The sequence below is a fragment of the Sturnus vulgaris genome, chromosome 6 (genome assembly GCF_052056855.1).
Source record: "Sturnus vulgaris isolate bStuVul1 chromosome 6, bStuVul1.hap1, whole genome shotgun sequence".
NCBI lineage: Eukaryota > Metazoa > Chordata > Aves > Passeriformes > Sturnidae > Sturnus > Sturnus vulgaris.
Genome location: NC_142248.1, coordinates 11951628 through 11975691, shown reverse-complemented (window position 1 = coordinate 11975691; position 24064 = coordinate 11951628). Strand labels below are relative to the sequence as shown.

The following is a 24064-nucleotide window of genomic DNA, read 5'->3' as shown; positions in this document are numbered from 1 at the left end:
TTACTGTATACGGTATTTTAAATTGTATGCTGCATCTTAAAGTCTAAAGAGGGTAATGCTTCACAAATCATTTGCTCTCTAGACTACAACCATGTGAATTCATTATTACCCAGTGTTATTGAAACATTTCCTTTCATTACATCGGTGCGATGTTCCTTTCCCTTTTGTAGGGATCCCTGGTTAAAAAGACCAGCTATATGGCTGAGCTGTAACACCTTTGGCAATTCGCAGTTTTGCTATCTGTGAAGGGGGATCTGACTTAGCGCAGTTTTGTGCTTTAGCACAAAATGTTCATTCCTGAGCACGAAAGAAGTTGAATGCAAGAATGGCATGCTTGTTCTCCCAATCCTGTGCTTTGATCTTTCAGCACAGAGCATCCTCAGTCCCTGTTTTCTAAAACTGGTCTCTGTTAGTAAAGATGCTTGAAGAATTTTGTACCATGTGCTTTTTGAGTTTGGTTTAGTTCGTTTAGTTTCTAGGTCAGTGATTGTGAATGTTGCATCTCTCCATGACAAACAAATGCAACCGTGGCCGATTCTGGAAAGGACAAGAAAGGTTCCCTCCTGGAGACTGAAATTCACTGGCCAAGTTAATAGGATTCAAGTTCATTAAAGTAAAACTTACGACCGCAAAAAATAGACATTTGCTTGCAAGATACGCCTCGCTGTTCTCGTCTAGTTGCCGCAGGTTCTGCAGGACAATTTTTGTCGCTGCATCCCGGGTGACTTCCCTACTTTCTCTGGTTTATGGTAGCCAATGACAACCGGACACCTCCTGTAGTGACGTTTTGGGCAGACGAGTGTCTCCTACAGCCTGTCCCCGTTTCGGGCTGTATGAACACGCCCAAGGGTTATATCAGGGTCCCCTCGGTGCCATGCCGCCCCGCGTTTCCCGTTCGCGCCCCAGCCGCCGGGCCGGGCTGTTTGATGCCGGCACGGAGCCCCGTTTGTGGGGCTGGGACAGGGCGTCGTTCCAGGGCCAGCCCTCCGGTGGAGCCCGCGGGGCGGAGCGGGCCGAGCGGGCGGAGCCGCGGTGCGGAAGCGGCGCCGTGCCGGAAGGGGCGGGAGCCGTGGGCGCGGGGCCGTTCCCGTCGGGGCAGCTCCCCCGCCCCGCCGGTGCCGCCTCTGCCTGGGCCGAAGGAGCCGCCGCCATGCACGACGCCTTCGAGCATGTGCCGATCCTGGAGAAGCTGCCGCTGCAGATCGACTGCCTGGCGGCCTGGGGTGAGCCGGAGGGGCCGCGCCGCAGCCCCAGGGGCTCCGCTCTCGCCTTCCGGGCCGCGTTCGTGCGGCTGCCGCGCCTAACCCTGCCCTGCCCTGTCCTGCCCTGCCCATCCCTGCCCTGCCCTGCGGCAGGCTGGGGCTGGCAGCGCTGTCCGGGCCCGGCCCTGGGCGGCCGCGGCCCTGCTGCCCTCAGGCCGGGCATGGGAGCCTCGCCCGGGCCCCGGCGGTGCCGAGCTCCGCTCCTGGGCCCCCTGCCCGGCTCTGCCCGGCCCGGCCCGGCCCGGCCCGGCTGCGGGGAGGCTGCCAGGACTCCCGGGGCTGTAACCCTGGGCTGCATACTTTTGAGCTAAAAAAGCATTCCCTATGTTTTGACTTAAACTTAATTTTGAGGGCCGGTGGTGTGTTGACGTCTTAGATTTCGAATATGTTTGCACGTGATAGTGGTATATAACTGTGGATTATATTTTTGGGCGTATTTGAGAGTCAGATTTTGGTCAGGTGACTGCACCAGTTGTCCCAATGATTAGGCTTGATAAAGCTTTTCGAAGCTGTGAGCAGGTGCCATCGAATGTGTTACCGTCATGCAAACTCGGCAATTTAAAAAGCTCCACACACTATGGAATTATGACCCCGATTAATTATTTTAAGAATTATATCGTGAATGATAATGCTCGTGTTATACATGGGTTGTTTATGATGGAGTTATGTATTAGAGAGGATGTGAAGACAGTTTATTCCTGCAATGCAGCTTTTATCTTTTTCTCTCTTTGAAAGCATTTATTTTCCCAAACTAGGAACAAAAGCCTAAACATACAGACTTACAGCAGTGTGGTTTTATAAAAAAAATGTGTAACTCTGTCTCTACAATATTTCTACTAAGTAGTAGAAGAAAGGTCTTGCAGGAAATGAGATTTTATTAAAATACGAATGTTATGAGGAAGTACTAGATGTAGAAGGAAATATTCATATATGCTGCTTTCCTATATGCTACTCAGTGAGGAAGAACTTCAGTCATATTTCATGAGCCTGTAAAGATTTTATGCTTTTTGGATGGTGTAAATGCTGTGAAGAAGAAAGAGTCTGAAACTGTGCCACAGAGTTTGTATATAAAGGCCCTCTTTTATAAATCTTGAATGATTCTTGGTTGTCCAACCAATCCAAATGTTACCTAAGTAAATCTGCCACTCTCCTTCCAAACATAGCTGACTATTCCAGAGAGACATTTTAAAAGCCTGGCTTCAAGAACTAACAATCAAACCCACATAATCTCCTTGTTTTTCTTTCTGACAGTACTTCCCATTATGTAGCACTGTTCCTCTCTGAGAGATAATAATGTCTGAATAATAGTTTATTGCCTCTTTTCATTGCACATAAGATGCAATGGTTTGCTTCTTTACTTTTATATGAACTAGTGGAATGTGGTGCTTAGGCTGTTTATTCTGTTTTACTGCCTGATCTTCGGCTGTCCTCTTCTGAGAGTTAAAGTTACTTCTGTGCACTTCTACTGGAGAGATGATAAGAGACCTGTACAGTCACTACAGAAAGTCCTTTCTGGTGTTTGAAGCAAGTTTCCAAATGTTCTGATAAATGTAACACAGTCCCATAATAGGCACTGTGAAGAAAATTAACCTTACCCAAGCCAAAACCAGCACAGCTGTGAAGGGCAGTATTTGTTGAACTAATTAGACTTTTTCTTTCCTGTCTTTGTAGAGGAATGGCTCCTTGTTGGTACCAAACAAGGGCATCTTCTGCTTTACAGGATCAAGAAAGATGCAGGTAAGTTGATTTTAAGAATGGTACCAAAAAGTTGGTGGTTATTTTTATTTCCTGCTCTTTTAGAGGCTGTAGTAATTTTAACACAAGTGTGATTAATTGCTGATTTTTTCCTATATAGAATTTCATGTATATAAAATATGTTATATTTCAGGTTTCTCTGTGTTTAAATTTATAGTTAGTGACTGTAATTTTTATGGATGTGGGATACAAATATGTGTAAAAGAAGTGCAGTGTGTGAGTTGCCAGAGGTTTGATGTGTGTCATTTTTTAATGACAGACTGGATTAGTGAGAGAGCAAATCTGTTCAGGAGGTCCATGAGCATCATGGATGGGTAAGAGGGATAAATACTAACTAGTTTTGTCAGGTATTTACTCTTTCCCTGCCTCTTTGACAGTGCTAAGTGCTCACAGTCTATTCTAGGAATGCCACAAATAGAGCTATTCTATTTTTGGTGTAGTTAAAATCGATTTTCACTGAAGAGGTTTGTATTTCACATTGCCTGCTATTATGTAGAAACTGATGTTATTGAGTGCAGTAATATTTTGTAGCATGGCACAGTAAACACCAAGTGTAAGTTTCCAAGTTGATCAGGTTTTTGAAAGATATTAATTTGTAGCTACTTGGATTCTAGAGACTGAAGTCAGCTTGGTTTTTCTGAAACTTGCAAGATGTCTGTCCAATTGGAACATGCTAGTCTTGAGTTGTTAGTGTCTTATCTCACATGGTAAATTTCTCCCCCTTTTTTGCATCAATGCCAGGAGAGGTTATGTCATCAGAAAGTGTCTGTAAGTCTTTCTCCCTAAAACTCCTTTTAAACCTTCTTGGTGTATTGTTTATTCCTTGTCTATTTTGCAGTGATGTGCACCCTAGCAATTAAAGTTATTGATATTTGATTAGTGTGGATAAAGTCTTTATGGCTATCTCTAGGTTTCAAATTACTTAAATATAATGCTTGTAATGTAAAACTTGGGCAAGGCAGAAATAATGTAACTGCTGTTGAGACCCTCAGCTGGGTACAAGTGTAATTTCCATTTTCACCTGACTGTGTAGAAGACCCTCTGATGCATTTAGCTGTGATGTAAAAGTTAGCACAGATATGTTGAAGTGTCATTCTTCCAGTGTTAAATGGCCAAGTTTGCTTTCGTAATTATTTGTAATTTACTTAGTGTGAGATATACACAGTCATGAGCACCTCAGTTTATATATCCTCTTCAATCTTTCTGGTAGGTTGCAATAGGTTTGAAGTGACATTAGAAAAATCCAACAAGAACTTCTCAAAGAAGATTCAACAGGTAGGAAATAACATCATCTTGATGTGGGGACAGTTTTCAGCCAATAAATGAAATGCCAAATGTACATCTGCAATCTCTGCTGTGCTTAACGAAAAAATTTCCCAAAGCTATAGATTTTTTTTTCATAGAGGTGTAACAGCTAGATGTTTTTGTTCACTCTTCCCATAACAAGAATAAGCTTGGTTTGATTGCTAAAGCAGAAACCAAAGAATTGGAGCTTGCAGGTTTATTTTGTGAGCAATAGGTCTTCAGTTGTTCTGAATGAGAATATTTGTAGAAATGATGGTAATATATCAGACTGTGATGTGTTATTTGACTCTCAGATGATATCCTATAGGAATGTGATTGTAATTCCACTTACTTGAAATGCAGAAGGAAAGTAAGTGCCAGTCGTCCTGCCGTTTTTTTTTTTTTTTGAGAACTTGCACTCAATGATTATATTGATTCCAGGAAAAACACCTTAAAGATTATGCACCCTCTTTCAGGATGAAATACTGTGTGTGCTTTAGAAGTATTTTTGTCCTAGTAACATACCACTGTTACAGCCTTTTCTACTAGCTTGGGTTGCAAGTGCTATGTGCCAGCTTGTGAAAAGTGAGTGTAACTGAAAAAGTGTTGCAGTAGCTGGAGGAAGGGTGTGCATGGAGAACTGCCTTGCTGTTCTCATTATTTTGAGATTTTCTTAGGCTATCTATAATCAAGCCTTGTTCAGAGTTTTAGTTTATGAATGGACTCACTAACAGCATTCTCCCTTTCAGATCCATGTTGTTTCTCAGTTTAAAATTTTGGTCAGTCTATTAGGTAAGTGAAAAGTGTTTTGTATTTAATGAGTTCTTGATGCAGTTACTTGTCTGAATGTGGCACCCTTTCCACACACCTGCATAGTAGTCTGGTTGTTGAGGAGTCATTGTGCAGAACTTAGCTTTGCATTTTGCAGAGGAAGCATTAAGCAGCATAGATTGAGAAGCAGCTGTGCCAGCTTGGAGAGCAAAACATTAATGCTGATTTGTGATTAGGAATGAAGAAGTGCATGGATGCTCTGAAGTGTCTGTGTGAAATAGAGTTTGTATTGGCATCTGTATGTGCATGTATATGCATGCAGATATGTGTGTTCTATATGATAGAAACTAAAGCTTCTGATTAAATTTGCTTGGTGTATCAAACTTACCATTGGTATATTGCACTGAATTCACATTATATGCAGATGTGATCTTTTAATATCTTGTGGGCTATTTAAGTTTGCTTGGCTCTGGCTTTCTTTAACTTAGGATCTTCTAATGTCTTTTTTTGCTTCTGTTCCTACTCCCTTCTTTATGATCTCCAAGTCCTGGCTTTTCCAGGTTCAGCATATATAGATTTCTGCTGCTTGCATCCTCGTGCCTACAAACACTTGACCACAGTAACCCTACATTTTCAGCTGTTCACTTTCCACTAATTTCAGGAGCCAGTTCAAAATGGTCTTTGTTCATGCAATCTTCCAACTTGAACTTGCTCTATTCTGGCCTGCTTGCTGTCCCTTCCACTCTGCCTTGCTCTGCTTGGTTAGCAGCACCTTCCTGTAGTTTTACCAGTGCTGGTGTTAGTCCTCTTTTCTGCATTTATTGTATTTATATGTGCCTTAGCATTTTTCAACTTTTGAGAAAACACTTTTCATTTCTTGTAGCTCTTAGTTTCACAAGTTATTTTTATTTAAACATAAAATACAGTAACTTGTTTGAATTAGCAATGACTCTACATGTATTAAATATTAAATAATAACTGGAATTTTGTTTAAAACAGAAAATAACATTTATGTCCATGACCTGTTGACATTTCAACAAATTACCACAATTTCAAAGGCAAAAGGTGCATCTCTCTTCACTTGTGATCTCCAGGTAAGGGGAGGAATACAGCTGCACAGATCTCCTTTCTGTTTGTAATAAGGATTCCTTTTTCATGTGGTTGTATAGATTAGGTTTGTTAACTTTGTATTAGATGAAAATTTACTGGGTACTAGTGCTTTTTAAAATTAATACCTTTTAATTAATGCATTTACTTAAGGCAACTATTTTTAAGTATTTTTCTTAGTCTGCTTCACAGGGTATTTTCCTGTGCCTGTTGTGATTGTAGCTTTTGATGCAGAACTTTTGATACAAGACTTCAAAGCATTTTTGTCCTGTATTAACTTTGACTCTGCTTTTCTGAAAGGTCCCCTTAATATAAAAGCCATTTCCTTTTCTTGCATTTCCAGTGTACTAGCTCATTGTGGTTTCCTTCTGCAATCAATTCTGTCACTGGGTTTTTTTACATTTTTGTTTCTCTTTATTGGCCCAACGAGTCCTAGAGCAGTTGTGGTAGATTCAAGCCCTAAAATGGTCTGTAAGATGTAGCAATTCTCTGCTCATATGCTCTGGTTCATTAAGTGACTAATTTCTAGTCAAGTGGGTTTCTTAGCCTGCCCATGTTGTTCAGGCACCTTTTTCATAATCAGAAGAGATGGTTTAGTGTTCTTCATCATTTTTTATCTTTTTGCCCCTTGGGAGCTCAGTGTTAAATATTTTCTAGAAAGTACTTGGGATTTTCTAGACATGAAAACTAATGTCTTTCAAAGCACCTTTACATCTGGTCATTGCAAAGTGGCTTATTGTTTGTATGTCCAGGCACTCAGCTTTCCTAGTATTTATTGTCAAGAAACTTCTCCAGCAGATTGGAATATTAGATTATTCATGGTTTTATCTGTTAGTGTAACACATTCTTTGTGTTATTCTATTTCCTCACCTCTCCTATATTGCATAGCTGTTTATCCTAGTTTGAGGGTTAGTCTGATGGCTTTCTACTTCTGTGTGTGTATGCTTTTGGTGCTCTTTTTATTTTTTTTTATTTCCTTGATGTCACAATCCCTGTCAAAGTTCGTTTCTGAGTATCCTGCCACCTCCCCTGCCTCTGTCCTCCCTCTCCCATGCTTCCTTTTTTAGGGAATGCCCTTCTGGCATGGATGAAGAAAGCTGCTCTTCAGTGGGCAGAGGCTTCTTTTGGCCTTACCATGCCTTACTTGGCTCTCTGTGAGTGCCTGTGAGTTAGAGCTGTCTGTTTTCACAGCAATCAGACACAGGGGAAGAGGTGCTGAGGATGTGTGTGGCAGTGCGTAAGAAGCTGCAGCTTTATTTCTGGAAGGACAGAGAGTTCCATGAACTGCAGGTGAGTTGTGTTCTTTCTGTAGCCAGGATGTCTCAGCAGGGAGGGAAATTGCTCTTTGCCACTTGCCATGCAGTCCCTGTTACTCAGACTTTCAAAAAATTGATGGTTCTGCAGACATTTAACAATGAAACAGCAAATAGAAGTGAAAGTGCTTGAAATCACAGTTAATGGCATTCATACAGTCTCATAAGTTAAAATTAAAGTAAGGGCTGTGTCCTGTATTTTAATGTTCTGGTTATAGTACACTTTTAAGTCAGTGAAATGTATTAGCATGCATACCTTACAAAAACATTATGGAAGTGGGTGCACGTCTACTTGAAGTTTTTCAAGCATGCCTTTAAGTCAGAAGATAGTTGCTGACAAGTGTAGAGAGCTGCAGTTGTGAATACTAGAATGAGAAAAAAATAACTAATTGAAGTGGGTAGAGGCTTTTTCAGCTACAATGCTCTACTAGAAATTTTTCTACTAGAAAATTATCAGCTTACTCAGAGCACACCTCTTTACTATACATGAGCCTAACCTTTCTGCTGAATACTGCCATTCCTTGAGAGGTAGATGCTGGGCACAGATGCTGGAGAATATGGTGTGGACAAGAGGGCAGCCTGTTACACTCTGTGCTGCCAGATTTGACTTTTGCTTTTCACTCATAACAACCAGTTCAACCTGTTTTCCTCAGGGGGATTTCAGTGTACCTGATGTACCCAAGTCTATGGCCTGGTGTGAAAACTCCATCTGTGTAGGCTTCAAGAGGGACTATTACCTGATACGGGTAAGCTGGGGCTGTGTAATGGTGTTTTAAGAAGATTTGGGTAGTAGTAGACACTATGGAGGCTGCTCCTGTGCTCAGGAATTTAGCTAACATGAAAAACATTTAGCTTTTATGAAAAACAGCATCTGGTACTCCTGCTATTTGTGGTTTTGGAAAGGACAGTGTAAGCCTGTCCTTTTAAATGCATATTTGTCAGGAAGTGATCTTCTGTTTGTTGCTGTTGAGACCAGTGTTTGCAGCTCTTGCAGAAAAACGGAATTGGAGAAGATACGTTTTGTTTTGGCAACAGTCTGTGTAAGCTCAGTTTGCATTTTATTTAACATATTAAGAAATGAGATTAGCTCTAGAAGGAGAAAGACCAAGAATAACTCATCTGGCATACAGTGAAGCTTGACCATCCTTTCGTTTTTCATTCTCTAGCTGAGCTATTACAGTTTGAAAGTCTCTGAACTGACTGTTAATTTAATATTAGTTTCCACTTAGACTTCATTTACAGCTATAGTTTATTCTTTTTTCTGCCTTTACAATTGACTTCTGCAGATATTATTGGAAAGTAAGATGAAGATGAGGTGCACCACACATATGTACTTACATGAGTGGCAGCACTGATCTGTAATCAAAAGGAAAGCCACACATAATTTTTACAGACACTGGAAACTGATGCTGCTCACAAAAGAAGGGGTGCCTTTCTGCAGTGCTCTCCTAGACGTTGATTCCTGCCATTCTTGTGATGGGAGTAGTTGTGCAGCTGCTCAAGCAACCTGGGTGGAGACCAACTGTCCAAGTGTTTACTTTGGGTTGGCTCTGGTGCTTGGCTAACCTGTCCTTGAATAACTTAATTTCACTAAATAGTCAGGAAAAGTACACGTTTTTCTGGTGGTGTTTTCTGGTGGCTAGCTGTTGATTTATAAAATGATTGAGCTGTAATGCAAGGGAAGCGGCAGGAAAGTGGGGCTGGAGTAGAAGGAGGATTCTCTTGGGTTGTTATATCAGCTCATGAAGCAGCAATTTTTTTTTGTGAGTTCAGTTCCCGCTATAGCATGTGGCCAAAATAATGGGTGTGCAGGGGAAATTGTCTAGGCAGGTTTCTAGGCTTTTAGTTAGGTTGGTTTTTGTTTGTTTTTTTTTTTTGTTTTAATGTGGCAGTGCACTCATGCCAGAATAAAACAGTGTTAAAAGTTCTGGCCCAAATGAAGTGTTTGGACACTTCAGCTGATTTTGCTGCTCTGCTATCATGCATTTTATAAACTGGTATGAATGATGTGGTCAGCTACTATCATCATCTCAGACATAAATGTATTTTTTTTATTTCAGAATGATGCTAAACAGGATAAGTTATGATGTGCAGATACTTTTATTGATTCTCTTTAAATTTGCACTTGTCCTGTTAGTGATTAGCCTGGGCTGTAAAATCCCTCCAGGGGTTTTTGCTTTAGTCTTATGCAGTGTTGGAGAAAAAGTTACTTTGCAAAACACTTTTTTTTTTTGTTTTTATGTTCTTTATTATCCTAGGTGGATGGAAAAGGATCCATCAAAGAACTGTTTCCCACAGGGAAGCAGCTGGAACCACTGGTAGCTCCTGTAGCAGATGGAAAAGTTGCTGTTGGCCAAGATGATCTAACAGTTGTTCTTAATGAAGAAGGAGTCTGTACTCAGAAATGTGCCTTGAATTGGACAGATATTCCTATAGCCATGGGTGAGAAGTAGCAATTTGTTTTTGGTTTAAATTTACTTCTTTACTCTTGTGTGTGTGATAAAATCATTATGTTTGCAGTATTTTGAAACCAGAAGGATTTGGAGTGTGACAGTTTCTACAGTATTCTAAGCTGTAGTCTGGGGAAGGTTTCACACATTTGTTTTTGCTTCTTAGCCTTCTTTGCTTGTGGTCTGTAGGTCTCTCTCCTCATAAAATAGGTGTGTTCCATATCTTTTATAAAGGGACAAGGTCTGAAATGGAAGGTAGTGTGTTAAATCGCTCTAGTTCTGGGCACCTCAGAATTTCCTTATTGTGAAGGATGAGCAAAAGGCTTGGTAGGAGCCTGTTAGCAAATTGTTGTCAGTTTTGGGCACTGAGTTTTGTTTTGGATATGAAAAAGAGGCACATTTGAAGGGGATGAAAAAATTGAGGAGAAGCCTCAAGTCACAGCTTGTTTCAAGGAATACTTGAGAACAATCAACTGAAATTTTTCACTTCTTCCATGAATAGAACACCAGCCTCCCTACATCATTGCTGTTCTGCCAAGGTACGTGGAGATCCGCACGTTCGAGCCCCGGCTGCTGGTGCAGAGCATCGAGCTGCAGAGACCACGCTTCATCACCTCTGGAGGGTATTGATAGAACTCATTGTCACTGCTCTCAGGCTGGCTGGCTGTGTGTAGCACTCTGAAAAAGTGGGACAAGAGCAACTTTTCTAATTCTCACCTTAGGATGTAGCACTGAAGCAATTTGTTGGGTTTTTATGGAGATCGGTGGAGGCCATACCTTGAGGAGGAAATGATGGAATTGAGGGTTTTTAAGTTGTGACACTGGAGATAGTATTCTTTATGCTTTGCAATAATGCTCCAGTTCCTCTTGGATTGATCCATGTTTGTATTATTGGGTTGAGTTTCTTTTAAGATAGGGCATTGCTTCTTTCTGAGCACTGAAACTTAATAACCGACTTGTTTTTTTCTTGTTTACAGCACAAACATTATCTATGTGGCAAGTAATCACTTTGTTTGGAGGCTTATTCCAGTGTCCATAGCCACACAGATCCAGCAGCTTCTGCAAGACAAACAGTTTGAGCTGGCTTTGCAGTTAGCAGTAAGTACTCAAAAACTTGAGTTTGCAGTGGATAAAATTGTGCAAAAGTACACAAACAGATGCTTGCCATCTGCTTAACTGTAGTGAGTCCACTAATCAGTCAGTCACTGTAACCTCCCAACTGTCTACTTTGCACAAACTGGTAGACATCTTTTAACTGAAGTTTTAGTTTTGTGCTGCCTTTATTCCATATTGATCTATTGTGGTGCAGATTTTGAGAAATCATCTTGTACATGAATTGGTTATCTTCTTCTAGAATTTGAAATCATTTGAGCTTCAGAGTCTTTAGACTGCTTGTGAACAGTGTATTTTAGAGTTGTAAGTTTTGTCACATGACCTTTTTGGGGGTAATATTACTCCTGAAGCAATAATTTTTTAGAGATACTGATGCAGTATCTTTAATTATACTGTTCATACTGTGTTAGAATTTGTTTTCTGGAAACTGCCCTTAATTAACTGCATTTTGAATTGCTGACTTGGAAGAAACAATTTGAAAAGGCAAATGAGTGAAGAGACATTTGCTGTGAGGGAGCAGGTACACAGGTAACCAGAGGTAGCTTTCAGACCTTCCAGGTTATCTCAGTGCACAATAAGCATAGACAGGCACCATCAATGTTCACTTTGAGAGATTTTCTTTTTTCTTCCTACTCTCTCCACAGGACAAGGCTCTTGTTAATTCTCCAGGGTGTTTCTCTCTCATGTACGAGGCCTGAGAGTTTTTAATGTTTGTTAATTTGTGTGTGTGCAGGAAATGAAAGACGATTCAGATAGTGAGAAGCGACAACAAATTCACCACATAAAGAACCTCTTTGCCTTCAACCTCTTCTGCCAGAAGCGTTTTGATGAATCCATGCAAGTTTTTGCCAAGCTTGGTACAGGTAAATGCTTGGGATGACATTGAATCACTTAAGTTAGGAGAAATGAAATCAAGTTCACTGGCTATTTTATGGGCTTTTTTTGTTTGTTTTTTTGTTTTAGTTTAAAACAGTACTATCTTGTGCAGATCAGGCCCCTGTGAGCAGCAAATAGCCTGCCTGTGTAGCTATTTAGTAGGTTTTTTTGGTGGAGCTGGTGATTAATTAATTAATAACTGAATTAACTACACAATTAAGTACAATTAAATAATTAACTACACTTAGTAAATTAAGTCAGGAATTTTCCCTTTTTACAGATTCCAGGGTATTTTAAAGCATGCACAGCATGTGCACAGGCCCTTTGAAGTTGAATGTTTCAGCAGCTGCTAAAAGCCTACTTGTAGCTTGGAATAAAAAATAAGGAACATCTGTAGATTTGCAAAATTGTTGGACTCAGATGAAGACCCTTAACCCTTGGTTTACCCAAGATGCTGAAACCAGGAAACTTTCCTGTGTTTTTGGAAGTCACAGTAGTCTGATACAAGGTTATACTAGGGCTGTTGGAAGAGTGCATGAAGACTGAACTGTACCGTGGAATAGTGCTTAAGACTGTGCTTCTTTTTACTGGTGACAGAATTCTCATTTAAACCTAGAACTTATTCTCATGGCACATAATTTTTGCTTTGGAAACCACAGTGATGGACAAGGACTGAGAACTCAAAGTATTTTGAGCTTGAATTAGAGGATAGTAATTTTGAATTTGCTTAAACTCTGTGAAAACGAGAGTATGTTAGTTACAGATGGTACTATTTAGTTCTTGTTTCAAAAGCACAGTAAATCTTCTCTTAAAACATTGCTTGTACCTGGAAATCCTGTCTTACTGTCAGAGTGGTTAATGCTAGAATTCTGCAAGAAGAGCAGTAAGATTCTAATAATGGCTTGTCCTCCAAGTGTGCCAAGTGCACAGATTGGAAGTGCCTGTGCTTGGATTTTGAAATACGTTTTACTCTTGCTTCTTTTGCATTGTTATAGCTTCTTTTTGTAATGAGAAATTTTATTTAGGCTCTAGAACCTTGTGGATGTACAAGTAGACTGCAGACTGCTCTGTTAAGAAAGATAACCTTGCTCTAAGTTTTCAAAAATAATACGAATGGTTACTAATGCCAGTTATTTTTTGCATAGATCCCACTCATGTGATGGGTCTGTATCCTGACCTCCTGCCCACAGATTACAGGAAACAGCTACAGTATCCCAACCCCCTGCCAGGGCTTTCTGGGGCAGAGCTGGAGAAGGCACATTTAGCTCTGATAGACTACCTAACTCAAGTGAGTGCTCCTCTACCTGGTTTTAGAGCAGGGTTATTCAGTTCTAGCATGCTCTGTTGGTTAACTTTGATGTGCAGGAAGCAGTGCACCTAGTCCAGCTCTGTCATGCTAGCTTTAATGGGCTGTCTTCATGGCTGGAAAATAAGGCAGCAGCTCCTGAACGAGAGGGGAGGTGCAACACGGGAGATACCCCACAGATACGTGGAAAACATCACGTGTGACTGGACAAAATTTCTTTATGGATTGGATCTGAATACAAGTCCAGTATTTTATTTCTAGTATCCTTCTGAAGAGGACTTGAGCGCTTCATTTTTTTGTTTTTGTTCCATGATTATTACTAAGGGCACTCTGTTCAGGAGATAGATTGAGGGCATGCAGTAAAAGGTGGAATGGGAATTAATGGGCATTTTAAGTTCCTGCCCTCTTCATTTTGTCATAACTGGAACCTGAATTGTTTGATTGCTACCCTGACGAGAATGAAAGGGAACTTGGGCCTGAAACAGGAAAGGTTTTATGCCTACTAGTGCAAAATCTAAATTGTTTTCCAAATGTTTTAAATGTTTTCTGACTTCTCTAAAATGTCTGTTCAGGTTAACAGAATTTCCTTCTTACAATTTTCTCAAGACTCTGGACATTTTACAGAGCTATAAATATGCAAAAAACCCATATACACTGTAATACGGTTGTAAAGTTTGTGTTGAATAGTTAGTGACAATAAAATTCTTTGGGAAACAGTTGATTAAGACAAGTTATTAAATTGGCTTAATTTAATCTTTGTAGTTGCTGGGTTATATATGCTAAGGTGAGACGTAGAAATCCGTGGCCTTTTCCTGTTAAAATTTCATTTGATGTCCTGCAGAAAAGGAGTCAGCTAGTGAAGAAGCTAAATGATTCTGACCATCAGTCCAGTACCTCACCCCTCATGGAAGGAACACCCACGATCAAATCCAAAAAGAAGCTGCTACAAATCATTGATACCACCCTGTTAAAGTGTTACCTGCATGTGAGTTTCTGTCTGACCTAGAGGCTTTGCCATGCGAGCTCTGTTGGAATTTCAGACTTTATGAAACATTTACGATGGAGGATAAGGAGCTACTTCAGAAATGCTCACACAACTGTCTGCCTTTGATCTAAAAATAATATGTAAACTCTGAGTGTTAACTAGTTTCCTCACTGGTCAGGAAGCAGTTTCAGGGAATGAGGCAGATGTTTCTGTTCCTGGTTGCTGCCTCTGTCAAAAGAAAGTGGCTGTGGCTGTGTATTTTCAGCATCTAATGAATGCTTTTATTGCCTTATACTGTTAAAAGCAGGAAACTGATCTTGGCTGTTAGGATACTTTTCAAAGCCTGACCTCTGTTGTAGAAGGGGAGTAGCTTTGATGTGTTGTTTGCTTTCTCACCTCAAAATTCTGGAAATTAACATCCTACTTACTGTAAGATGTTAAACTGTCATTTCTTATTTTTCTTATGCTGTGTGGCTTTCTTCCTCTCCTGCCTTCACTTCCAACTTGTGTTTTGTACTGTACACTTAGAAGGCACACTCCCAAGGAAGTTTTAAGTGCTCCCTTTTTGCTTGCAGACAAATGTAGCACTGGTGGCACCACTGCTACGTCTGGAGAACAATCACTGCCATATTGAGGAGAGTGAGCATGTACTGAAGAAGGCACACAAATATAGTGAGCTGATAATACTGTATGAGAAAAAAGGTCTGCATGAGAAAGGTAAGTATGAGGTTGGGAGAGGAGGAGGAGTAGAAGCACGTGTTTTTTGTACTGTGTTTGGGCTTCAGTGATAAGGCAGTTTTCTGAAGAGGTTGTTTAATTGCTATCTTATGGTTAAATCTGTTCCTGGTACAATTTGGTCTATATGTTCAAAATAAAACTTTGTCTTCAGTAGCATAACAGGAAAAATGCACTTTTTTGTGGTTCGTGTTGGAACTAGCAGTTACAAAGGCATTAACTTCTTTTGTTTTGAAAGCATTACAGGTACTGGTGGATCAGTCAAAGAAAGCCAACTCACCTTTGAAGGGTCATGAGAGGACAGTGCAATATCTGCAGCATTTGGGTGAGCGTGAAGAAGAGCAGTATTTTTGTCAGGCTTTTATTCTTGTTTGGCTTAGTGGTTATTCTGCTGTTTGGCAGCTTTCTGGAGGCTGTCAAGCTGTATTGCCTTGTTTGGTTTCTTGCATAATGCAACCTTCAAGTACTAGCTCAAGGGATTCAAATTTTGTTGAAACTTAAATATCTTACTGGAAAACATTCCTTATTTCTGATGAAAATATTCACTGGGAGAAAATGGGCCATAGTAATTTGAATTTTCTTCCAGTGATGGTTTATCATTCTGAGTAAAATAGAAACTCTTCTTTAGTTGACTCTTTTGTATCAATTTTTGGGCATTTAATGAAATAGGTAGTTGTCAGATAATTACAAATTCCTCCAGCCTTGTAGCTATGGTCTTTTTAAGTCATCAAGTATGTATTACTGATGGGTATTTGATACTTCTGTCAATAGAGTAAGCACTTGTTTATTGCATCACAGCAAATATTAATTGTGTGATTGGCCATCAACAATATGCTTTATCAATGTGCAGGAGAATTATATATTTACTGGGGTGGTAGATAGTTTTCTGTGTCATATTTTTCTTTTGTCTTTTAAAGTAGTGTTATGCAGAACCTTTTCCTATTGTAGCTTAGGTTTAAATTAAGGATTTGTGGCTGAGGAGGTTTAGAAATTCCCTGTCTGTGGCCTGTGTGAATCCCCATGCAGATGAATGTTATGTGCTGAGGGAGCCAGTTGTGTTTTGTAGTCCAGCACGGTGTTTACCTTTTAGTATACTGATCAATAAGCTTTGGTAGTTATTTAATGAGCTTCTCCTCTCCTTACATTTTCACTGTTTTGAATAGGTTTTAACTTGGTGTTTGATTTGCCTGGGATTTCAGCAAAGACAGCTTGATGGAGTGTTTTGGCAGGGAGCTCTTCTAATTAATGTTAGACTTCTTTATAAGGTGTTAGACTCTGTGTTTTACATGAGAACTTACTTCCATGACTTGTCCTGTCTTTTTAAAAAATTTTCTCTTTGAGGCTAGCATGCCCTGTAAATTCAGAAAGTTAATAGAGTTCAAAATTCAGACCCACAAGTTTATTGTCATTTGCCAAGTCACACTTGTGTTACTGAAGCTTTGAGTTTGGCTCTTCTGGGAACTGTTTAAATTGTTTTACTTCACAGTGCGTACCATCTGCATTTTTTAAACTTATTTTTAAAATTCTGCTAATATGAAGATGCTGCTTGTTTTAAATATTGTGGGATGGATAAAAGCAAACAATGACTGCCTTTTTATAGGATTGCTTTAAGTTTGTTTCTTGTATAGTTGTGTTCTTTTGTTTGGGCAGTGAATGCCTCACTGATTCTGAGCAGGAGGGTGAGGGGAAAGTTGTGTTTTCTTAACATGTTTTATTAGCACTGTGAACTAAATTGTCCAAACTATAGTATTCTTTTTAAAGGGGCAAGTCCTACATTTTGCTAAAAGCTGAGAAGCTCTGTCATGTAGTTTCTACACCAGTTTCTTCAGTACTATGATGATTTACTGCTTGTTATAAAGTATTTGCTCATTTGCTGTAGAAGTTATTAGACTGACAGGCTGGAAGTGGACTGAAGGAAGTTACACAAGTGAAAAGTTCACTGCCTCTCTAACCTAATAAAAAGAAGGTGAAAGGAAAGACTTTTGGAATGTGATGAAGGCAACCAATCTTGGTTTTGGGCTGAATTCTTTACATTTGGTGACACTTAGTATTTGAGTTAATTTTTGTTTCTGTTTGAAATCATGTTTGTGAAGCAATGAAAGGGTGGCTTTGGAATAAGTGATTGCTTGACTTGAACAACAACTGGATTCTTCATGTAAATTAAGCTCTGCTGGCTCTGGAAGCATGTGCTTGTGTTGTGAATAGATAGAGATTTAGGATTTTAACATTGAGCGTTGTTGCTTTTTGTATTCCAGGCACAGAGAACTTGCACTTGGTGTTTTCCTACTCTGTCTGGGTGCTAAGAGATTTTCCTGAAGATGGACTGAAGGTAAGTGTGGTTGAGAGAGGTACCTTGTTGTTGACATTCTTAGTGCAGTATATGGAAATGGGATAACTCACTGTAAGAAGCTAATGAATTGGTAAATCCAATTAAATACATCATTTGTATTTTCTGTGTTCAGTACTGTGCTACTGTTAGCAGTAGATAAAGTGGGTCAATCTAACTTTTTCTTATGCTTTTCCATTCTTGGAACACCTTATAATAAATAGCTAGGAACCTTTGATACAACATTTCATGTTATAGATGCCCCACTGTTGCACAAGAGCCTAATTGAGTATTTAAATGTCAAATGTTGATTTGCCTATAAAATTGACTCCCTGTATTTGGGAGGTGTTGGGCTCTGTAAGAGAAGAGGAAGGGAGGAAGTGGGGATGTTTGTTAGTCTTTTCAGATGTGAAATAACTTCTCAGTACCTGAATAAGCTGCTCAGATTTCTTTTTATACTTCTTGTGCTTGCTCTTTGAGCATATGATGCTATGCCGGGCTTCAGTGCCTCAGAGAAAAATATACTGTGGCACTTAAGAAAATCACCAATCTGAATAAAATTTTATTTAACAGATATTTACAGAAGACCTCCCTGAAGTGGAAGCTTTGCCACGAGACAAAGTGCTCAGTTTCTTGATAGAAAATTTTAAAAGTTTGACTATTCCTTACCTGGTAAGAACTCAATCTCTACTAGTGCATTTTACCTTCAGTACAAAATGTTACCTGTAAGATTTTAGTTCTCCAGGAGTTGGAGCCTGATGCTGTCTCACAGAATGCTAGCTGTGCTGTAAATTTTGCAAAGAAAACGTAATTAAAATACACTAAATCCTGAAGTCAGGCTTGGAAAATGCAAGCATGGAACTGTTGCTTATAAAGAATTACTTGCCAGAGGAAGTGTCTGCAGCTGAGCCTCAATATGTATTTACAGGAGCACATCATTCACGTCTGGGAAGAAACTGGTGCGGACTTTCACAACTGTCTGATCCAGCTGTACTGTGAGAAAGTGCAGGGCTTAATGAAAGAATATCTCAGTTCTTTCCCTGCAGGTATGTTTAGCCTTCTCTGGTGGGAGGACTAAGGGTATGGGAGAGCACAGGGGAGCCTTCATATTCCTTGTTGTAATCCTTCCCTGTTGAGATTCAGCATATGAAACCTAAGTGATGGAGGGAAGTGGAAAACAGAAGTTGTGGGTTTGTAGGACAGTCAAGTTTATTGCTTCTCAGGAGATCTTAAGGGACCAAGCAATACTTTGTTCATTAAGTGGACAGGCAGCTACTGCTCCCTGACTTTTGCATGTTAAGGGTAGGGAAGGGTTTTGAATAACTTGAGTATTGCTTTAACCAGCCATGTGATGTGTTTTTAGGAGGTGAAATTAGTTTGGCAGGTGCATGGCAGCCCCAACACATGTAGCAGTTCTATCACCATTTAGTTCTTCTTCATAATGATTAGTTTATCTTCTTCTGTGTACTAGTGTAGTGAAATAGTTGTAATAATTTGGTTTATGTTGTTTTCTTTCATACAGATAGAGCTCCAGTGCCTGCTGGGGAGGAAGGAGGAGACTTGGGGGATTACCGGAAAAAGCTGCTTCTTTTTCTGGAGAAGTCTAGCTGGTATGAACCTAGTCGACTTATTAGTGACTTCCCCTTTGATGGTGAGTTCTGTTTCCATAGGTTAACTAAACCCTAGCTTATTGCATTGTACAGCAAAACTTCCTCACTTACAGAATCATGGTAACTAGAAATAGAAAACATGGCTCTAGCTGTAGGCCACTGGTTTGTATACTAACTCTGTTTTTGCTGGCACAGTTGGGTTTGCCAGTTTCTTCAGGATTCCTTTAACTACTGACCTAAGACCTTGTGGCATCTTCCAGCTATTTAGCCTAACTTTGTGATGACCCTGAATTTCTCAATAGATCTGAAGGTTGTTGTTTCTTAAGGCCACTTAAGAATTGATAAAAAGTTTCTGAGACTAGTGTGTAATGTAGACTTAGACTGTTAGTGTAACTTATACTGTAGCCTGAGCACAGATTTATATTTCCTTCTGTTAGTCTGGTCACTAATTTTGTCATTTCTCTGTGTAGCTATTGATTTAATCCTTCCTGCTATCACTAGGTCTCCTAGAAGAACGTGCTCTGCTCTTGGGTCGAATGGGGAAGCATGAGCAAGCTCTGTTTATTTATGTTCATATTTTGAAGGACACCAACATGGCTGAAAAGTAAGGATTTCTTTATTTTATTTTATATTTTTGCAAGACTTTTGCTGACTGCTGTGTGGATAGGATGTGCAGTGAAATGTTGCTATATGTGGAATATGAACATTGTAAGTCTTCAGGGCCTTCTGAGTTCTCACATTTTATTACCTTAAAGCTCTTTCGGGTGTCTGTTTATTACAGATGCTGCTGTCCCCTTGAGGTTTGCCTTTTCATGCCCCTCTGCCATTGTGCTTTACAGCAATATCACCATCATCAACTTACTACTTTCCACCTGTCTATGAAACTTAATATTATTACTTAGTCTATGAACTTGTGTATTGTTTTACTTCCTTTCTGTTTGGAGAGTTGTTCACTAGCCCACTTTAAAAAGAATTCTCTTTAGTAAAGATACAGCATATTTCTAGGTGTTTTGTGCCAGGGAACCTCCTGAATCAGAAGTACTCAGGTAAAAATAGAATTACCCAACACTGGCAGGTATATCTGAACATTAGGACCTATTCAACATAGTTGGTTTTAAAGCTATTTTCAGCAAATACTTGTTGGAGGCATTCAGCCCTGGTATGCAATGTACACTAATGAACAGCTTCTTTCTGTGATTCAGATACACTAATTAGATATATCTACACACAGATTTTTATGCTTTGATGTGTTGTTTGGAAATATCTTTTTTCCCTCCTTTTTCTTACACAGCAAAATTTAAATTGGCTTCTGCATTAAAGCATTTTAAGTTGTTTGGAAGTGGGAGACTTTGCTTCTCTCAGCATTGTGATGCAAAGTAAATGGTGTAATGCTGCTGTGCAGTTTGATGAATTGATCTGAATCAGATGTACAGTCACCTGACTTGGATGACTTCAATAGTCAGAGTATTTAAATTTCTTTAAACTGATTCTTTGGGTCCTATAACTGTTTCTGTATTTGACTTGATTTTTCTCTGTTGATTCTTCTAGCTACTGCCACAAACATTACGACAGAAACAAAGATGGCAACAAAGATGTAAGTAGCTTCTTGTTCAGTTCCTTGTTTGAGACTTGAAAGTTCTTGCCCTGTATAGACTTTTTCAGGGTTTGTGTAGTGTACAAGAACCTATGTATAACCTCTTGGAATTTAGGAATTACTAGATGATTGTGGGGTGTTTTTTGTTGAGAATTACTGGGTTTTACCAGTACTGTCAGTTGTAGATATGTGCAGCAGTTTTAGAACTTCCCTTTTGTGTGCTACAGGTGTATCTGTCCCTGCTCCGCATGTATCTCTCCCCACCCAGTGTTCATTGCCTGGGACCCATCAAGATGGAGGTGCTGGAGCCTCAAGCCAATCTGCAGGCTGCTCTGCAGGTTTTGGAACTGCACCACAGCAAACTGGATACCACTAAGGTAAGTCAGACCTGTAAGTACTTAGTTTGTGCTGTTGGCAGGAGATTACAGAAGGTACTGGAGGGCAAGTGAATGGATTGTGTCAATCTAAGTGGGTCGATTTCTATTCTCTGGTCTCTACTCCTCTTTAACTTTTTTTAAACTTTATTCCAGGCAATAAACCTACTCCCAGCAAATACACAGATTAGTGAGATTCGCATCTTCTTAGAGAAAGTACTTGAAGAAAATGCTCAGAAGAAAAGATTTAATCAAGTTCTCAAGAATCTTCTTCATGCAGAATTTCTGAGGGTAAGCATCCACCACCTGTTACTTATTGGAGTAATGTTTTAAAATACCTTCAGTGTTGAAATTTGTTGTTTCTTATGGGGGATGGGTGTCCTCTAGATGGTGCTGTAATGCAACTGAAATTAAATGGCAACCAGTAGCTTGACCATCCTTTTTGCAGGAGATGGCGAGTACATTCATTTTAGTTTGGTTGAGGTGCTTGTCTTTGCTCATTGTGCTGTGGTGTGCACTGCAGAATCATCTCAGACAGCTTGGACAGGATTTCTTTCAAATGAAGTGAACCAAAGGAAGCAGTTCAGTTGTTCACTTTAACACCCCTTTAGTGGTTGAATGCCTTAGGCTGTGGACTAAGGTGAAAGTAAAACCCTGCAATTCATACAGTGTGGGTTTTGGGTGTTCAATATCACCTAGTCTGCTCCACAAGTCTTCACAGACATTTCCAAGTTGTGCAACCTCTTCTGTGCTGCACAACTTGGTAATGTAGATACAACCACTGACAGTTCAGTGTTGTGATGGTTTGCAGTTTCATCAGACCAAGGCATGGCATTGCTTTTTGAGCAGCTTGGGTTTTTTATCCTTCTTTAGGTCCAGGAGGAGCGGATCTTGCATCAGCAAGTCAAGTGCATTATTACAGAGGAAAAGGTGTGCACTGTTTGTAAAAAGAAGATAGGTAACAGGTGAGAGAGCTGGGTAAACTGAACCAAATATTAATCTGGTACTTAGCTAAGAATGTTGGAAAACTGAATATAAATATATATATATAGCCAGAGAGAACAGCAGTATGAGGGAGCCTTTTGAAGAGTGTTTGAATTACAAATTACATTTGTTAGCTGGATAGTTAGGAATACTTTAGAGCTTTGGTCAGTGAATTTGCTACAAGAGTTTTAATCCTTCTTTCAACAAAGGAGTATAAAACCCCTTCAGAAAATCCCAAGAATTCTGATGTCACAACTCTAGAAGGCATAAAATCAGTCCTCATATTGAATTTTGAAAACTTTGTAAGAACACTGCTTCTCTAAGAACCTGTTTCTTAACTAGAATTGAGGAGGATGATGTAAAGAATTTTAAGCTAAGTTACATGTGTAGTTTTCTATATCTGATGGCTTTATGGCTTCCTAACTGATATGTTTTGTAGCCTACATGCAATTGGATGTTTAAAAGTAGAACTAATTTGCTTGATGATTTGGATGCCAGTGACCCTGAGATGAGCTCAGTTGGTTAGGGCATGGTGCTGATAACACCATAGTTGTGGGTTCCACCAATGTACTGGCCATTTACTGAAGAGTTGGACTCTTATCCTTGTGAATCCCTTCCAACTCAGAATATTCTGTGAATCGGAACTTTTCTTCTACCATTCCTAGTAGCTAATTTTGTGTTAATATAGAATGCAAATTTTATTTGCACTTTTTTTTGTCTTTCAACTGGAGGGAAATGCTACATGACTTAGTCGTTATTTTCTTCTTGATGTGAGTTGTTCTGAGGTATTAGTAGCATTAACAATGATAAGGAAAGGTTCTTTCCCCTAAACGTTTTAATAAACATCAGTCTAAATATTGCTACACATATGAAATTTTTTGCTCTTAAGTTCAGCAAGATTTTGAAGGGAAAGCATTTCCCCTAGTCTTTAACTTGTTACCAGTGACTTCCAAGTAAATTGTGCCTACAGAAATGAAAACAGATTTTAAAAATCTCCAAACAAAATACATAGAATTCTTTTGTCTGATTTTTCTTTAATTATGTTCAGGCTATAGTTTAAAAAAGTGATAGTATCATGTCTCTCTCTGATTCTGCCCAAATTGGACGCTCTTGTTTGAATATGGAAAACTGTTTGTTGTGACAGCTGATAAGTTTGTGTTTTGTTCTCTTCACAGTGCATTTGCTCGATACCCTAATGCAATAGTCGTGCATTATTTCTGCTCCAAAGAAGTCAACACACTGGACACCTGACCTTGTCATGGTCAATAATCCCAACAGTCATACGAAATTCAGTACTGATGACTAAAGAAGTTGATATGGCTGAGATTTTTGAGACTTGTTGCTATGTTCTCTTACTGGGTAAAAGTCATTTGTGTCTGTGGACAGACTGTACCTACCCAGCAATATTGATTTACTAGAAAATGACTTTAACCATGTTGTTACAGTACTGGCAACTACAATGAACCTCTCGGTCCTCAGATGAAGAATAGAAACTGATTTTTGTAGTGAGTTTTGTAATACACTCCAGCCTTGCAAATGAACCGTTAGACAACTCTTGGATGTTCACCACAAATCAAGTTTTACAATAAAACGTACTTTCTTAGGGTGGCAATGTTGTGATTTGGCCTTGCATGTAAGTATTTATACAAAAAAAGAAAATTCCCTGAAAGTCTTTGCAGCCATATCACTGTTGCATGGAGAGCACCAGGTGTTTGTTATAGAGAAGGCTTCTGTGTCTGTTTCTAGACGTAGGAAGTGTAATTTTTATCTCAGCGACAGAAATTATTTAAGTGCTGGCCAAAGGACTCTATTGATATTCAGTGTTTTTGACTGACCTTCTGGTAAGTTGTTTCACAGAAAATAGTCAGACAAATGGTAGATACCACTAAAAGGCTTTTTCCCCCCCTTTTTGTTTTAGTTGGAGAGCTATAAATTGAATAAACGTGTGTGTTGTTTGCACTGACTATACTCACTCGTAGCGTGAGTGGAAGATTTGAAGAAACTCACATCTGCACTCAAAGGAAAAAGAGAGAACACCCTATAAAGCAGTTTCTGGAAGGAGTGAACTCTAGTTACTCCTCAAGCTTCTGGACTATGCTTGAGACTTTTGTATATAAATTCTTTAGTCTCTGGTTCACTTCCCAACATTGAAGTAAAATCCAGACTGTTTCAACATCTGTGTATTTTAAATGCTCTAGAACTGCATTCTGCTCAGGCTG

General features: G+C 39.5%; 1 protein-coding gene across 2 annotated transcripts; it reads left to right on the top strand.

The window, feature by feature from the left end:
- The first annotated feature begins 1040 nt into the window (after nt 1-1040).
- On the top strand, nt 1041-23809 carry VPS39 (VPS39 subunit of HOPS complex). 2 transcript variants are annotated; one of them, XM_088166998.1, is made up of 26 exons: nt 1081-1223; nt 2934-2999; nt 3759-3785; nt 4228-4292; nt 5051-5093; nt 6072-6166; nt 7371-7469; nt 8146-8238; nt 9751-9934; nt 10445-10565; nt 10920-11040; nt 11789-11918; nt 13077-13219; nt 14079-14222; nt 14798-14939; nt 15196-15282; nt 17213-17286; nt 17857-17955; nt 18212-18329; nt 18806-18934; nt 19395-19497; nt 20442-20487; nt 20715-20864; nt 21018-21152; nt 21735-21826; nt 23021-23809. In XM_088166998.1, the coding sequence occupies exons 1-26, from the start codon at nt 1151-1153 to the stop codon at nt 23094-23096; spliced, it is 2655 nt and encodes an 884-aa protein (XP_088023124.1). In that variant the 5' UTR covers nt 1081-1150; the 3' UTR covers nt 23097-23809. The 2 variants fall into 2 exon arrangements, with proteins under 2 accessions (XP_014724758.1, XP_088023124.1); XM_014869272.2 differs by lacking the exon at nt 3759-3785 and having other exon boundaries at nt 1041-1223.
- The last annotated feature ends 255 nt before the right edge of the window (nt 23810-24064 follow it).